This window comes from Monosiga brevicollis, genomic scaffold (genome assembly GCF_000002865.3).
Source record: "Monosiga brevicollis MX1 MONBRscaffold_20 genomic scaffold, whole genome shotgun sequence".
NCBI classification, from domain to species: domain Eukaryota; class Choanoflagellata; order Craspedida; family Salpingoecidae; genus Monosiga; species Monosiga brevicollis.
The window spans coordinates 218,930-235,104 of record NW_001865057.1 but is presented as its reverse complement, the minus strand read 5'-3'; the positions used below and the strand labels follow the sequence as shown (position 1 = coordinate 235,104).

At 55.8% G+C, this 16,175-nt stretch overlaps 4 protein-coding genes across 4 annotated transcripts in view; 3 read left to right on the top strand and 1 right to left on the bottom strand.

The window, feature by feature from the left end:
• Window positions 1-178: 178 nt before the first annotated feature.
• Window positions 179-4,203, top strand: MONBRDRAFT_10268 (uncharacterized protein; the record flags this gene model as incomplete). Its single annotated transcript, XM_001748048.1, has 5 exons — window positions 179-475; window positions 1,057-1,206; window positions 1,270-1,347; window positions 1,675-1,765; window positions 2,534-4,203. 5 exons carry the CDS (start codon window positions 179-181, stop codon window positions 4,201-4,203), a joined length of 2,286 nt encoding a protein of 761 aa, XP_001748100.1.
• Window positions 4,204-5,695: 1,492 nt separating this feature from the next.
• MONBRDRAFT_27585 (uncharacterized protein) lies at window positions 5,696-9,658 on the bottom strand (the record flags this gene model as incomplete). The annotated part of the gene is made up of 5 exons (XM_001747973.1): window positions 5,696-6,106; window positions 6,204-6,322; window positions 6,427-6,580; window positions 6,696-9,495; window positions 9,621-9,658. 5 exons carry the CDS (start codon window positions 9,656-9,658, stop codon window positions 5,696-5,698), a joined length of 3,522 nt encoding a protein of 1,173 aa, XP_001748025.1.
• Window positions 9,659-10,939: 1,281 nt separating this feature from the next.
• On the top strand, window positions 10,940-11,669 carry MONBRDRAFT_27584 (uncharacterized protein; the record flags this gene model as incomplete). Its single annotated transcript, XM_001748047.1, has 2 exons — window positions 10,940-11,275; window positions 11,400-11,669. 2 exons carry the CDS (start codon window positions 10,940-10,942, stop codon window positions 11,667-11,669), a joined length of 606 nt encoding a protein of 201 aa, XP_001748099.1.
• A 2,426-nt stretch (window positions 11,670-14,095) lies between these two features.
• The window catches only part of MONBRDRAFT_38106 (uncharacterized protein), a gene marked incomplete at its 3' end in the record, with an annotated part of 5,035 nt that continues 2,955 nt past the window's right edge, over window positions 14,096-16,175 (top strand). Inside the window, exons 1-9 of the mRNA XM_001748046.1 lie at window positions 14,096-14,257; window positions 14,372-14,461; window positions 14,671-14,739; window positions 14,865-14,928; window positions 15,036-15,100; window positions 15,206-15,292; window positions 15,409-15,476; window positions 15,602-15,677; window positions 15,764-15,916. Coding sequence (XP_001748098.1) covers window positions 14,243-14,257; window positions 14,372-14,461; window positions 14,671-14,739; window positions 14,865-14,928; window positions 15,036-15,100; window positions 15,206-15,292; window positions 15,409-15,476; window positions 15,602-15,677; window positions 15,764-15,916 — 687 coding nt within the window. The 5' untranslated portion in view covers window positions 14,096-14,242. The remainder of the gene's footprint in view (window positions 14,258-14,371; window positions 14,462-14,670; window positions 14,740-14,864; window positions 14,929-15,035; window positions 15,101-15,205; window positions 15,293-15,408; window positions 15,477-15,601; window positions 15,678-15,763; window positions 15,917-16,175) is intronic.

Here is a 16,175-nt window from a genome sequence, read left to right as displayed (position 1 = left end):
CTCCACAAATCCATTTCAGATGTTGCTGTGGCTCTCATCGCCCTCTTTGGCACGACACACCAAAACGCGCGTGCGGGGATTGGAAAGGCGCCTGTGGAGCATTTCGTGGGAAAGGGGGTAGAGCAGGTGAAGCTCAGCAGCGGTGCCATTCTCGAGCGTGTCTGAATTGATGCACATGATGACGCCCGCAGAGGATGCCGACCGACTCGTGGCCAGTGTTGCCGCCTCCAAGGCGAGTGGGCAGCAGGTCGTGCAGCTCTTGCAGGAAATATCTCAGCATGGTGCGTCAAAGGCGCGTCGTCCAAATGTGTGCCACGCAGGGCTTTTCCTCACCCCACAGCATGTTCTTCACGTTTCACCACATCTGGTTGAAGGCACCGTTCGCAGCCTCGATGGGTACAACGACCTTTTGCACACCTTGGAGGCCCTGAGTCCGTTGCAAGAGGACATGGAACGCAACCGCCAAGCGGTGCAGGTGCGCCGCGCCATGCAGCCGCCCTAGCTCAAGCCTGAAAAACCGGATTTTACTTTTAAACGTGACTCGCAGGACCTATGCACATCCCTTCGCCAAAACGCTGCCTCTCTTGCACAGCAGCTTAATTATACCATGGTGAGACTACGCGATCGACCTGCAGCTTGTGCCAGCCCTCTCGAGCAACTCCAACTCTCAAGGATCGATCGCCGGTCGTGTTGTTCTTAGCGCTTGATCTGCGAGAGTGAGGGTTTCAAGGCCATTCAGTCACAAGCTGTGGCTCATGCTCAGCTGCTCGAGTCGGCGGATCGCGGTAAAACCGAATATGTGCAAAGGTAAGGCCAGCATGATCTCGCGCTTGCGTGGGATGTCAAGACGGCGCGTCATCAAATGATGGCACGCACGCGCGTGAGCGCAGATGCAAGGAGCTTGCTGATCTGCTCGGGGAGGCTGGTTCAGCTGCAGCGGGCGACCACCAAAAGCGTGTGGCCAAGGTTGGTCGTGACGAAGCTACAAGGTCATTTGATGACAAGATTTAAGCAACCATGGGCCACGACTCACATGCGTGTGTGCAATTGCTTCAGGCAAAATCAAGGGCTGACACCAGTGAACGTGCGTATCGAGACACTGCTTTGAACTTGGCTCAAGCTCGGACTGCTTTGATGGACGCGATGAACCGGGTTGCTGCCGTACGTGTCAATCCGAACTTGTCTCATGTTTACTGCAATGTTATTGTGAGTGAAGCGTTCGAAATGTGAGCTCATGCATCAATCCACACGGGATGTGTGGCTTCCCAGACGGTCGAGGAGGGCTTGCAAATGAACAAGCGCCACATGTCAGCCAGCGTGCTGGCCGCCCTCCAGGGCTTGTCTCAGGTCAGCAGAGTGCGGAGTGCGGCCCAACGTAGCCACAGCTACTGCCCTGGCCATGCTGATCTGGCAAAAGAGCTTGTCTTGTCTCACAGCGTTGCAATCGGCGTCTGTGTGCTTGTCGTTCCGGTCTATATTTTAGTATCACGAGCGCCAAAGAATGGCGTTGGAGCGAGCCATTGACGGGCTTTTAGCGGCAGACTACTTGGATCGGACAGGCTCGGACCCATCGAGATCAGAGCACAGTACTGATTCAGAGGCACGTGTTGCCAGGCCATGGGGGCTCCCGGTGCATGCGGCCTGAGACAGTCTTATTTCATTTTTTTGTCGCAGCAGGAGGAAACCACGAGCGAAGCCGCGAATCACGATGACGTGCGACAGCCGCGCCTCAGCCACAATGCCATCCTCGAGGATACACAGCAAGGTGCAGGACGCACCACGCCTTTTGATCGGTCTTTGGGCTTAGCCTTTCTTCTTTTCACTGGCATGCTACACATTGCTGAAGAGCGTATCTTGCAGAGACATCCATCCCGGGCCATTGAGGTCGTGCGACGCAATCAAAGCTTGCTCCACTCCTCCCAAACCAATCAGCACAGTCCCAAAAGCTCGCGTCGCCATCGACGTCTTCGCAAGTGCGTGTCTTCTGAGTTTTCTTTCGTTCACGCTCTTACTTGCACGTCTCAAGTGCTGGTTCCGGATGCCGGTGTAGGGTGCTGCGCTTGTTTACGCCAGGAAAAGGCCTGCCCACAGAGGATCTAGATAGCAAATCAAACACGCATCTCGATACCCCCGAGGCATCGGCAGCCATCGCCAAACCACCTTCTGTCGAAAATCTCGGTGCGGCTGCGACGTCAACGGCCAAGGAGGGTTCTGTCAGCCCCAGCATATCCAATTCTCAAGGCAAGGTTTTTGATGCCGTGTCTTGCTGCCTTGCACCTTTTGTTGAGTTGACTTGTCGCCGTTGACACCTTTATCAGGCCTCGGCACATTCGGCCGTCGGGATTTGGTCGAGTTGGCGTCGGCACAGGGTTCCAAGTTGAGTATACGCTCTTCTGACAGCTGGATGTCAGACGAGGTCGACCTAGCCCGGCGTGAGTTTTGCTTCAATTGCCTCGGTCCTACCAGCCAAAGCAGCTCGTGCCGTGCAAATGATGTGCTGAACATGACGCCTGGTTTGCGCTTTTGATTTCAGGTCCTCGCTTTGTGATTCGTGAGCGCCGGCCTTCTCAACTGCGCATGGCCAATATCAGTGATCCTTTTGCACTGTCCAACACAGCCATCTCTGAACAGCGCGCGCAAGCAAACACCAGTCCGGCGGCGCTTCCCGATGATAATCACAGTCGCCCTCAATCGGGTTTACAATATCGCAGCACGTCTTCTGCACAATCGGCCGTGTTTTCTCCACTGAGCCCATTGTCAGCCACGGCCGAGTCGAGATCAGGCAGTCGAAGTGCCCCTTTACCTGAGGAAGCCTTTGCCACACCGTCGTCAGACTGTGATGCAGCATCTGTTGCCGGGACCAACTTGACCTCGCGTGCGAATGCAAGCAGTGCCCCACCTCTGCCCAGATCTGCCACGGGTGTAGCTCCACTCGAGAAGCAATCGTCATTTGAGTGGTTGCACAAGTTCTCCACAAATCTGCTCGACTCACTTTCGCCCCTTGCCTTGTGGGGCACCCAACGCGAGACGCAGCCCGATCAGACGGTCGCGGACGCAAGCAATGTTGTCACCCAGAGCGAGTTACATCAGGCCACAACAGCCTTGCCACGCACTGGCATGCCAGACCCACCTGAAGAGCACATGGCAGAGCAAGTTTACACCGCTCCAGCGCCAAAACAAGGCTTGCGACAGGTGCTGACACTAGAGACGCAGCAGGAAGTGGCACTAGAGACGCGGCAGGAGGTGACACAAGCACCAGAGCCACAATGGCAACAGAAACCTGCAAAAGAGGCAACACACGCATCAGAGATGGAATCGCAGTTCAGCACGGACCGTGATCCTGACTTTGAGGTTACCGGCGCACAGGACAGCAACCATGCGCCAAGCGCAGATCAGCAGGCAATGCCTGTGACAGATCCCTTTCTACCCGTCGCCACTCTCAAACCGTCTGCACGATGCGCACCTCTGACAGCTTCCACACTGACCTCACAGCACGTCCCAACAATTTCGCCTGGTTCCAACAAGAGCGCCGTTCGAACCTCGAGCAACAGCTCATCAGAGTCGAGCTTCAAACAGCCAACAACACGTCTTGTGCCTCACCACTCGACTACGCCAACCCACACTTACACGCGCAATCTCAGCAACACCAGCGCCACCAATCCCAGCTCGTCATCAGCCCCTGGCTTTGAAACCATGGCTACTGCCGAACCGTTTGCTCGGCCCAATGCTCGTATACTTACTCAGCCAATGCCACTCGCAGGGGGTGAGGCGTTACGACGCGGCTCCGACTGGGACATGAAATCACAGACAGAAGCGAATCATGCCGAGCCCCGGCCTCGACGTGCCTCACACATCGTGCCACTTTGGCATACGGAACGTAGTGCCAGCCACAACAGTGATCTCGGGGGTTATCTTGATCTTCCCGGCACTGCAACGGCAGCGGATCGAGGCGATCAGGCTCTCGTGGCTTGTCGGCTCAGGATAGAGGACCACATCTCTGCCCGCTTCACAGGAACGCGTCTTAGCCATGCCACAAGTGATCACCGGATGGTAGTGAGTCTGCCGGCTGCCCACGAATGGCAGCAGGTGTTGGAGCGATGCCACCCGCAGGAAGAAGTGGTGTTGCTCATCCGCTGTCCCACCGTGACTCGCTCGCTTGGTCTGCGGTTCGTTGCCTACTTGCTGTTCAGCATCTTGATGTAGACTGTGCGCGGTTTGAGATGAACGATCGGCGGCTGTTCCGTACATTTGCTCTCATACGATCGTTTATTGCCAATCTGCTTGTGCCTTTTGGGTCAAACATAAACAGGGCCTCTGGTGTGTGGGAACAGCGGGGCGAACGGCTCAAAACCACGGCCGGTGCACTCGTGCAAAGCCTTGCTGGACGACCTGATGTTGAAGTCTGTCACTTTCGTGTAACTTGCGACGGTATGTGGACCTCTCACATGATGTACCTTGCTTGCGATGAGCCTGCTTCAGATGTGGTGCCCCAAAGTTGCCCTCACTAGCGGTCTTGATACAAATCCATGCAGGGGGCGATTCGCTTCCGGTCACCGTCAAGTCGACTTGGCGCTGTGATTTTGGGTGCTCAACGGTACGCACGACCTGTGGCTGTTGTTTTGCGGACAATGGGGCGCAAGCCTGTGCTGCATATAAGAACCTCACCCGCCTGGCCTTCATGCTTTTTGCAACAGCTCAAAGGGGAGTGGAGACAGGCCGCGGGAGTAGAGCTGCAGCAGTGTCGGCTCGAGGTGGATCTTCCTGCCCACGCGCGCTGTAGTGGGGACGGTGCGTGCGGCTTCTTTGGGTTACAATTGCCGCATTACTGAAGGGTGCTTTCTCACCTGGCTTTTGGGACTGCTTGGTTGTTGAGCGCAGGCGAGCGTGAAGGGAATCGGTATAGCTGGCCGCTCAAGGCGCGGCGTGGAGCGTTTTCTTTGACTCTACGAACTGATTCAGCCATTAAGATCAAGCCACTCCCGGTGAACGTGCAGTTTACAGGTTTCAACCTTGTGTTGCCCGTGGAGGTGACACTGGAACGAGGTGATAAGCACCTCGGTTTGCAGTTGGCACCAGAGTACTTTGTAGCGAGCCATGAAGTGCAATGCGTGTGCAGCAGCTAATCAAGCTGACAGTCAACCGACTGAAAAGCCAGCAAGTTCTCAAAAATCGATTATCAAACGAGGTGCCTCACCCCGATGTTCGGTACTGGTACTGGGAGCAAATCTCTTATAAAAATAGGTCTTGGCTCAAGGGTCAAAATCCCACAAACGGTTCGACCCGGGATAAAATGGAACATTTGTGTCCGACAGCGACGACGAATCGAACACGATACCAATCCTAACTGTTAAAGCACTAGAAACAACTAAAGACGGACATGGCGTTGGATAAGCCCTTACAACAACACAGGGACGGAACAAGGGGCCAGCTGGCACAAGAAACCAATGGCTGTTCTTGAGCAAGGCAAAAATCGCCCCCACAGTTGCAGAGGTGAGAGCTCATCACTACCCCAGAAAGAAAGGAAAAACAAACGCGCGTACACACACACGCACACACGCAAACACACGCACACACACACACACAGAAGGAAAAAAAAAAAAAGAAGAAGAAGAGGGAGAAGGAGCGCGTCACAGTCAATGCCCGCCTGCGTTCAGGACGGTGCTCGTGCAACAAATAGACTTGTCAGCGCACGCAATCAGGACATGGCAGGCATGCCTTGTTGATAGGATGAATGTACAGCCATGCCTTGGGACGCGTGTGAGGTGGCACGCAGCGTGGCTCCATCATGGCAAGCAAGCGGGCCGGCTGCTGTCTCGGGCGGGCGTGCCTCTTGCATCGGGCGTTGATTGCGAATAACAGCCGTGCTTTTGGAAGTGGGGACGTGACCCGAGGCGCCTCCGACTGAAGATGACGTCGCGGCATCACCGGCGACGTTGAGGTGTGCCGGGTGGCCGAAGCGCTCATGTTGGTACCACATGGCTTTGAAGGCACGCTCCAAATTACGTGTCAGAAGTCGGGTGTTAAAAAGCGGCGAGCGTTTGCGCGCGATGCGCACTTTGCGCTTGAGATTGCGCAGGGCCTGGGGGTTGCTTGCGTACTGCACCGCCTGTCAATTTAAGCACACACAGGACCAAGTGAGGCGAGAGGATGAGAGGCTGTAGCAGATCAAGAAGGGAGTGGATCAGGGCCATGTCTAAACGCACCAGGTTGACGTAATCCTCGTGAGAGCGAGCAATGAGCTCAGGGCAGCCGAGGGTTTTGAGCAGCGACGAAGCCACACGCGACGCTAGCGTATCACCAGGGAGAGAAATCATGGGCGTGCCTGGCGAATCACATGGCACAGACACAGACGAAAACAATGCGGTGAGCAATGTGGAAACCGTTGGGCAAGTGGTCGACATTGGACTGCTCGTATCGGCCACATACCAGCCCACAAGATATCCATGCCCGTCGTGTGGCCGTTGCAAACGTGAGTGTCAAGGCAAATGTCAGCCAAAGCACCACGTCGGACGTGTTCGATCTTCCCGGCCACCGGAGAGAAGATGACGCGATCCAGCGTCAGGCCAGCCTCGATGATTCGCTACAAGCGACAAGGGAAGGGTGAGGAAACGAGGGAGAGAAGAGGTGCCTCGGTGAAGCGTGGGTGGGCGCAACGAGAGGGCACACACAAGAGAGTCATGGTACATGGTACGCACCTTTTGCAGGTTCTGTTCTCCAGCCGGCGGGAAGCGAAGGATCCAGAGCACGCTGTTGGGAACGCGCTTGAGAATGTTGAGCCATGTGTCAAACATGAGTGGGTCAATCTTGTACAACTGATTGAAATTGCAAAAGATGACCTTGTCCTCGGGAAGGCCATAGAAGCGGCGGTGGAGCATGGGCTGGGTAGCCTCTTGGCCAGGTGGGGGTAGAGGCGCGTGTGGAGGCGCGTATGGAGCACAATAACCATTGGTAGCCACTGGTAGCGGGTGCGAGGGTTGCATGTACATCATGTAGGGGTTGGGCTGCTTTTGACCCGGCTGAAAAGCCATCATATGCGGGGCAGACAGTTGCTGATGAGGGTTACCAGGCATGACGCCTGGCATGGGAGCATGGACGGCCATGGGGCCTGCACCACCCATTGGAGCGCCGCCTTGGGCAGCTGCTCCCATGGCGTGAAGCATGCTCAGCGAGCGGTTGGGTGGCTGAGAAAGAAAGTGGGCTAAAGGGCTGCTGAGCAAGGAGCCAGGGGATGCACTGGCCGGCATAAGAGGTTGCGTGGGAACCATGCCAAACTGAGGCGAGAAGGGGATCGCTGGGATCATGGCCGTAGGGAATCCGTGTGCGTTGGGAATCAAGTAATTGGTCTGCACGTAGGGGATTGGAAGGGCTGAGTTGACCATGGCCATGGGGCCCAGGCGCGGATCCATGTGTGAAAGATTGGGCTGGAGAAGAACTTGGTTGATGCTGGCGGCCAGCATCGAGGCATGGTCGGGTTCACTCTTAATGGATGCGCCGTTGGCCATGGCATTGGCAGCAGCAGTGGCGTTGGTGGCAGCTGCAGCCGTGAGCGCGCTCACAAACATCTGCTGTTGGTGCTGTAATTGTTGCTGCTGCTGGGCAGAGGGCGCCGCCGCCATTGGGTTGAGTGAGAGGTGCGCCGACTGTTGCGGCTGCTGCTGCAGTTGTTGTTGTTGCTGCTGTGACTGCATGACCTGGAGCGACGTGTGGGTCTGCGGAGGAGGCATGGACGTGGCTCCCGTGGGGTTGTGATAGCCAGTTGGGCGCGCCGAAGCTGCAAGCTTGCGGGTACGGGGCGCATCCAGCTCAGCAGTTGAAGGGTGGGACGAGTGTACGACAGCACGTGACGTAGTTTCGCTGCGGGCCACCTTGGCTGCCGTCCCCTGGGCCTGACCCTCGTCATCTCCCTCAACATAGTTGTAGCGCGGGGGTAGGGGAAACATGTTCATATGGTCACCGACAAAGAAGCAGGGCATGTAGACAAAGTGCTCAGAGTAGGCGTCGCGCCAATGTTCAGGAGGTGAGGTTTGCTCATCGGTGATAATGTAGTCCATAAAGTCAGCGCCCGAAGAGCCCGGATAGCCAAGCCACATGGCCTGGATGGGAGCAGGCCGCAACGCGAATATTTCTGTCCGGGCCCCCTTGGTGTAGCCGTTGAGGTTGATAAGGATGTGAATACCATCATGGTAAATGCGGTCAGCCGCGATGGCGTGGTCGGGTATGCCGGAGAGGTCGACAAAGTGTTCGACCTCGGCTTCAATCTTGCGGCGGTAAATGCTACCGTCATCCGGGGCAAGGGAGTAGCAAAAGATTTCAAATTGCTCACGATTGTGATAACCAGGGATGCTTTGCATGAGATGGGAGGTGGGGTGATCCTTGAAATCGGAAGAGACATAACCCACACGGAGGCGCCCGGACAAGGGCAAGAGGCGTGAGTGATCGTAGGCGGGCTTGTTGTATTGGACAATGTTGCGCTGAGCGGCATGGGCGTGAGCAGCGGCAATGGCCTTGCGAAGGGTATTGGGCAAGGGGTAAAGGAAGGTGTGGTGGGGGTGGACCGAGGGGAATTGGTTGTTGTCAATCTGATATTGAACGAGGGCCACGAGTTGCTGCATGCGCTCCTGGTAGTTGGTCCAGTCGCAGACCATTTGAAGTGAGTGGGCCAGGTTGCAAAAGACATTGGGGTTGTCGGATTTGAGTTCGAGGGATGATTGGTAGTACTTGATGGCTTCATCAATGACGCCCAGATCCTTGCAGACGCAAGCAAGATTGTTAAAGTCGTCGGCGCTGGCTTTGAGGCGAACAGCCTGCTGGAAAGCGACGCGAGCCGAGTTGAGGTCACCCAGGTCCCGCATCACATGGCCCAGGTTACTGTAGCATTCCTGGAAAGACGGGTTGAGCTTGATCGCCTCTTGGTAGTGACGAGCCGCTTCGGGGAGTTGCTGGGAGCGGTGAAACAGGGCAGCCAGGCCGGCATGGACATGTGCGCTTGGAGAAAGACCCAACGAGCGCTTGTAAACGTGTTGTGCTGCGAGCAGCTGGCCTTCGTCACGAAGGACGTTGGCTACATTGCCCAAGGCGGCGGCAGTCGATTCGGCACCCAAGATGCTGAGGAGATTGCTGTAGACGCATTCGAGCTGAGAGTCCAAATAAACGGCCTTTGTAAAGCGCTGGAGGGCATGCTGGGGTTGTTGCTCGTCCAGCTCGATGCAACCAAGGTTATTCCACGCGACGGCAAAGGTGGGCTGATAGTAGAGCACCTGTTCATAGCATTGGCGGGCCTCGGCATTTTTGCCTGTTGCCTTGAGCAGGTTACCGAGATCGTTGCGCACGGAGTAAAGGGAAGGGTTTATGGCCAAAGCGCATCGATAGGCATGTTCAGCCTTTGTCATGTGATGTGTCTGGACATATTGAGCGGCCATCTCCGTGTACCCTTGGGCGAAATGGGCGTTGGCGGGATCAGTCTTTTGAGAAGCACGCTGATTCAGCTCAAGAGCGCTGTGCATTGAGAGGGACATGGTGAGCCAGCCATCAACCAAATCGATACATTGGGCACAGAGAGCGGGGGCCTGTCGGTGGATAAAGATCCAAGGAAAAGAACTCAACCAGGAGCTCGCACACACCGATCATAGTTTTCGCAGGCAAAGTGAATGGCTGCCATGAGGAGAAGGCCTTCCTGGTGATCGCCTCGTGACTAGGTTCACACGACGAGAGATTCACGATTTTGGTCAGAAGAAAACCCCAAACGAACAAGGCTCACAATGACGGCATGCACTTTATAAAGGTGGCCCAGGAGGCAGTACCTGTTGCAGTTCCTCACACCGACGGAGGGCTTCATCACTCTTGCCCTCGTTGTACAAGAGTTGTGCCTCTTGGCAATGCTTGCACAAGCTGAAAGACTGAGAGGTACTCTAAAGAGGCGTGCATGACGGTATTGGTATTGGTATGTCAAGACGAAGCACGGGCGACGAAAACACAAACTGAGAGCAGAGTCAGGGAGACCGGTGGTAAAGCTGTTGGCGATAAGGGGATGTTTGCATGGGTTCGTAAGCCGATGCGTGCGTGGAGGCCACGAACGAGGCAGCCGGGGTGTGCAACATGACGTTGTTGGCTGAGGGCGCCATGTCCAAGGGCCCTTGGCGTGGTTGCTGAGCATCAAAAGGACGGGCGCGGGGGGTGGGCGCGGGGGGTGGGCGCGGGAGAAAACGTGTGTGAAGGCATCGACACGGGGGAAAAGAAGCAGAGGAGGGGCAGGCAAGGATATCAAACACTTGCAATAAAACAAAACAAAAAAGAAACGGGGCGGGGAAGGGGGCTGAGCGCGCCGGAGGCGACAGGGTAACGGGACTGGCTGTAAACTGGGAATTTACCTGGGACATGAGACCGGCCAACCAGGCAGGGCACAAGGAGGTGGCCACGCGGCCACGAGCGTGATGGAACGACGCTCAGCTCAAGCGCATTGAAGCCAGCAACTTGACGGCCGTGTGTTTTTGGGTATCGCCGAGGCAGCCAAGCGACTGAGGTGGGAGCAAAAATGGCCCACACAGCATGGGCAGCCAGGGCTGGATCGGTCGAGGCCAAGCTCGTGGCGTTGGAGAGACACTGTCGAAATCACCAGCCAAACTGGTACTGCATGGGCGGGGCACAGCACACAGCCCCTCGGTAAGCAAGGGCAGCAACGATGAATGGCACCCGATAGGCACACGACGGAGCTGACACCAGCCAGAGGTGTGTGCATTCGTCCGTTCGTTCGTCCGTGTGGGGTTGAGCTGAGCCGAAACACGGGCCAGATGGGGCAGCTCCAGCCTCAGACGGCGCGCGAGGCCCAGCCCAAAGCCGTTCCACCCTCGAAAGCCTGTGCCAAAGCGTACCTCACTGCGCCAAGGTCCGTAGCTGCACTCGCCAGCAAAAGGCAGCGCACGCGTCAATCCAGCTCTAGACTATGGCAACGAATATACATGTAAATGCAGCCCTGGATGCATGTGTGCCCGTGTCTGCGTCTCTGTGCACAACTTCTGCGCGCGCGCTCTCTCTCCACTCTCTCGCTTTCTTCTCTCTCTCTCTGCTCGTGTGTGTGTGTGTGTGGTCTTTTGTTCTCTCTTTCTTTCATCTCTTTCTCTCTCTCTTTCTCTCTCTCTTTCTCTCCCTCTGTCTGCCTCTCTCCTCTCTTCTCTCTCTCCTCTTTCCTCTCTACTCTCACTCTCTGTCTCTATCTTTCTGCCTCTCCCTCTCCGTCTTCTCCGTCTCCCTTCCTCTCTCGTCCTGCGTGCGGTTCTTGGTTTGCAGTCTCGTTGTTTTGAATCAGTCGTTCTTCGGGCAGGTCACAAGCCAGTATCACGAAAAACCCCCCACCCCCGAACCAGACCACGGGCGCCCCGACGCTGCACACCATTCTTTCTTAGGGCACTCCTGGACGTTCTTCTTCGTCTTTTGTATTGTTGTGTTTCTTCGCTTTCCTTCTGTTGCCTTCTTCAACACACACACACACACACACACACACACATACACACACTCTGTCTCTCTCTCTGTCTCACTCTCTCTCTCTCTCTCTCTGTCTCTGTCTCTGTCTCTGTCTCTGTCTCTCTCTCTCTCTCTCTCTCTCTCTCTCTCTCTCTCTCTCTCTCTCTCTCTCTCTCTCTCTCTCTCTCTCTCTCTCTCTCTCTCCTTTTTGAGGTTTCTGTCGGGCTCCAACCCTTTGCGGCGCCCGAGCACAGTACACACGCCACCACTACGGGAGGGAACCTCGCCGCTCCCAACCGCACACCCTGTTCCAACAAAACCAATGGAAAAAAAAACAGCTGCCACCATCTCGTGAAAACACTTTTTTGAAAAACGCCCGGTGTCGCAGCACGCGCCTCACCTCGCCCCTCGCCCCTCGCCCCTCGCCCCTTGCCATGCCGTGCCGTGCCGTGCCCGTAGCTCGCCCATATCAGTCTGAGATGCGCCGGCTCGTGACTTGCGTGATGGTGCCCGTTCAGCGTGCAAGACGATTTCATGGGTACTTTGTGGGATGAGACTGGGGTTGGTATGGGTTTGTGGGTCCATCGCAGCAATTGGATGTTTACTCCTGGGAAATTATGCCCAAAGCTTGCTTAGGGCCTGAGCTGATCTCTTGCTATGGAAGACGCCGTGAATTAGGCGACCTTGACCGTCACTGCTTATGATCCTTGCGATCTTGGTGCGCTGATAAGCAATTTTTGTTCAACCCTCCCCAAAAAGAAAAGGTGCACCACGTCGCTCTTGGCTGCCACTGCCCCCCACACCCCAGCTTCAACGTCTCGTACCCTGTAACGATGCATTCCTCGGAAACCTCAAGCTGCAACTTTGCACCTTAATTCAAAAAGTGGGGGCATGCCTTTGACTCTTGACCGTTCGGCTCTGACATTGGCTTCCATAAGACGGCTCGGAAATTCCAAACGTGCACGTGTGGGGTAAAGCAGGTCGAGCAGTGACAGACTGGCGCCCTTTTGGTTTGGCGATGGCTGAAATGTCATGTTCCGAAGCCATGGCTTGCTTTTCGCCTTTTTGACGTTTCATGTTTCATCTGCTTGTCATCTTGTGGTGCGCCACTTTGAAACGAAACAAAAGAGCCATCACGCATTAGTAACAACTGGTTGTCATGGCCATGATCAAGCACGCTTCTTCTTCGTTGATGGTTGTCAGATGTCAGATGATCAAGTGGTTAAGATTCAAGGGGGATTGATAATTCTCGGATTTGTCTGAATCTTTCCATTCTCTCTCTGCTCAGCAGGAGGCGCAAAAACACCATCATGACTCGGCGGTGCTCGACCGCCTAACCCCCAGGCTTTTTTCGCCCCGGCCCCTCTTCCAACTACCGCGGTCTGATACTGTCTGTCTCGTTATGACATGCCCGGCATTGTCCCCAAGTTCCGGTTCAAGCGAGCATGACAAAGAGGGGTCAGCCAGGTAGGATGGGAAGCAACACATTTCCAAACTCGCTGGGGACGCACTCCATATACGTGAGTTGGCTTTGGGCCAACTACCTCCAACGACCAGGACGACAGAGCGAGTGAACACTGGTGCATACCAACGCGCAAAACCAGGGGAACATGGTCGGTGATGAACGTGTCAGACGTACGCACCTCTCGAGCCGCAGCCAAGGTTTGCTGCTGGGTGGGATCCAGGACATCCCAGGACGCACCCCATGCCGCCTCTGTGTTAGCATCCGTCTCTGTCTTGAGATCAGTCCCAGCAGAGGTGGCCGAGGTGGCAGGGACAGCTGGCGTCGCCTCGGGCGACATTGCTGGCATGCCGCCGGGTCGTCCTGGTTTGCGCAAAATCCCGACCGGGGCTGCTGTTGTGGTGGTCGGTGTCGCCGGTGATGCCTTGGGACCATCAAGATTGGCATACTGCGGTCGTGCAGGCCCAGTAGATGGTGCGCCTGCAGCATCAACTCCTCCTGTGTGGGCGGCATGCCTGGGCTCGAGCTGATGATACCCTGCGCTTTGGACCTGTTTGGCCCCCACACTGGGCTGGGGCGGGTCAAAGTGGCCACGGCGCTGATAGACATTAGCAGTGTCTCCTTGCGCCGGCCAAGCAGTCGAAGCAGGTGGCTCGAAATGCGGTCCGCTTATACCCCTGCCGTACGTTGTGGCATTCAAATGACATTGATCGAGGAAAGACAGCACAATTCCCACGTTACTCAAAACATTCAAGAACAGACAAACGAACAACCGGATGGAGGCATACCCCGTGGACGGCGGCTCGTATCGATGCCGTGCTACAGTTCTGGAATTTGCATAGTCAGAGGGCCAAGCGTTGCTGTCAGGACGTCGCTCCCAATCATGACCAGACCCAGACCCGTAGTTGTGACCCCGACCACGAACACGACCACGACCACGACCACGCCCCCGACGGCCCTGGCGCGCAGGTGCTGCTGGTCCAGGCGGGCGAAACGCCATGATGAGCTCACACACACACACTCACACAAGAAAAAAAAAAGTGCTCACTCGCCTCCCTCTCTCGCAATCGACTATTTTTAGCTGAAACACATCCCTAAAGTGTGACGGATAAAGCACTTTAGTCATCTGTACAAAGGCCCGACTTTTTGGGTATTTTTCTCTCACTTTTGGAAACGGCAGTCAGCCAGTGGACCGGCGTCTGCGTGCTCAAGAGTGCTCAAGGGTCGGGGCTCTGTACCGTCACGAAGGGGGGTGTTTATTTGTAGCTGCAGCGAGCGATACGGCTCGATCAAACTGGCGCTTCCTTCCACCTCATCGTCGACATGGCTTCATCCGACGTATGTATCATCACCAACCGCCCCCTCCTCGTTTTTTGGGTTCCTGAAGCAGACGCAGCTTGCTCCGGGTCGGGCCGTTTGACTGACCATCATCCGCCGGATCCGTCGCTTTAGATTTTGTATGGCTTTGACAATCACCCCCGCACCGAAGTGGTGTTGGTGGCGGCCAAGTTTGCCCAAAAGGAGGTGGAACTACGCAGCAAGGTCCGCTACAAGCGCCTTCAGCTCGCCTTTCCCGCCAATCTCCCGCCATATCTCTTGCTTGTCACAATCAAGTGACCGGTCTTGATACTGTGTTGCCCCGGTGTCTTCTCACCTTTCCTGCCTCGTGGGCTGGTGGGCGTCTTGTCTCGTCACCGGTTTTCCGCCTGTCCGCGTGCTTGCAACTGCTTGCCACTGCGTACCACCCGTAGCACCCGGAATTCGACTTTCCCGCCGCCCTGCATACCCCAGAGTTTCAACAACGGTTCCCGCTGCAAACGGTAATACTCAATCCCTGACATCTCACCCCCAAGGCCCAAGGGTCCCTTCTTGCGCAGTCGTAGCACATCCCCTCTTTGATCCCCAACGCCCAATTTGTCGTCTGCTTTGTGCTCGCACACACCAGGTGCCAGCGCTGGTGACTGAACATGGCGAGCCGATCTTTGGAGAGTTGGCCATTGCCACCTACTGTGAGCTTGCACCGTTTTCTCTCGGCACCCTATCTCTAAAGTGGCTGAATCTTGAACTTCGCTTCCGGCTCTCACTTAACCAAATGGTGGACGTCGGTTCTACTCAGATGCTGCTCTCAACAACAAGTGCCTGTTGCCCGAGCGGGCGTATGACCAAGGCCTTGTCCAGCAAGTCAGTGCCCGCAAGGACATTGTTGCGTGCCGTGTAAAAAAAAAAAAAAAAAAAAAAAACACCGGTATCCCATGTTGAGGACTCATGCGAATGTCGCTGCTTTAGTTTTTGACACTCACACAACTCGAGCTCTTTCCAGCGCTCTCGGCCTGGATGTTTCCAATTCAGGGCTACCTGCCTTATGATGCAGAGGTCTGTAATGTCTTTCTCTGATTCGATCATATGCAACACTCAGTCCCTCGTCTTTCTCCAAGTCAGCGGCTAGCCTCTGTTACCTCCTGATGTCCCTGCGTGGCCCTTTGTCCTAGGACGTGGCCCGCAGCCGCGGCGAGGCCGACCGGATACTCAAGTATCTCAATGATCTTTTGAGCGAGCGGTTGGTTATGTCTTTTTCTTTCATTTTTATTTTATTTTTTTTCTTCAGATCACCCGGCTCGCTACACCCACCTTGACACACGACCTCACTTTTGGCTGCCGCCCTCCCCTTTTCCTTCCGCGCAGGACCTTCCTCTGTGCCAACCGCATGACCTTGGCCGACGTTGTCATCGGCTGTCACCTTCGTCCTCTCTTCCAACAGGTTGCCTGAACCTCCCTCGATCGGTCTTTAGATCGCGCCGCCGCTTTCGCACGCCTCATGCTCCATTCATGTCACACATTTGCTAGTTTTTGGATGCATCGGCCCGTGCATCGCTGGCGCACTTGACTGCCTGGTTTGAGCGTCTGATCGCCCGCCCTGAGTTCCAGGACGTCGTCGGCGCGGTCACTTTTTGCGAAACTCCACTCGCCTATGACGATAACCGCGCGAGCGAGCTGCAGGTGTGTAGCACGCTCTTCATCGACCCTACAAATCTCGGCTTCGTTCGTGCACGCGTACACGTACGCGCATGTATGCATGTTCCCTCACCCCGTCCGCGCATGTATGTGTGCTCCCTCCCTCCCTCCCTCCCTCTCTCTCTCTCTCTCTCTCTCTCTCTCTCTCTCTCTCTCTCTCTCTCTCTCTCTCTATCTCTCTCTCCCTCTCGCCGTCTCCACTACCCAGGCTCGTGTTGACGAGATTTCGCAGCAAGCGTAGCCG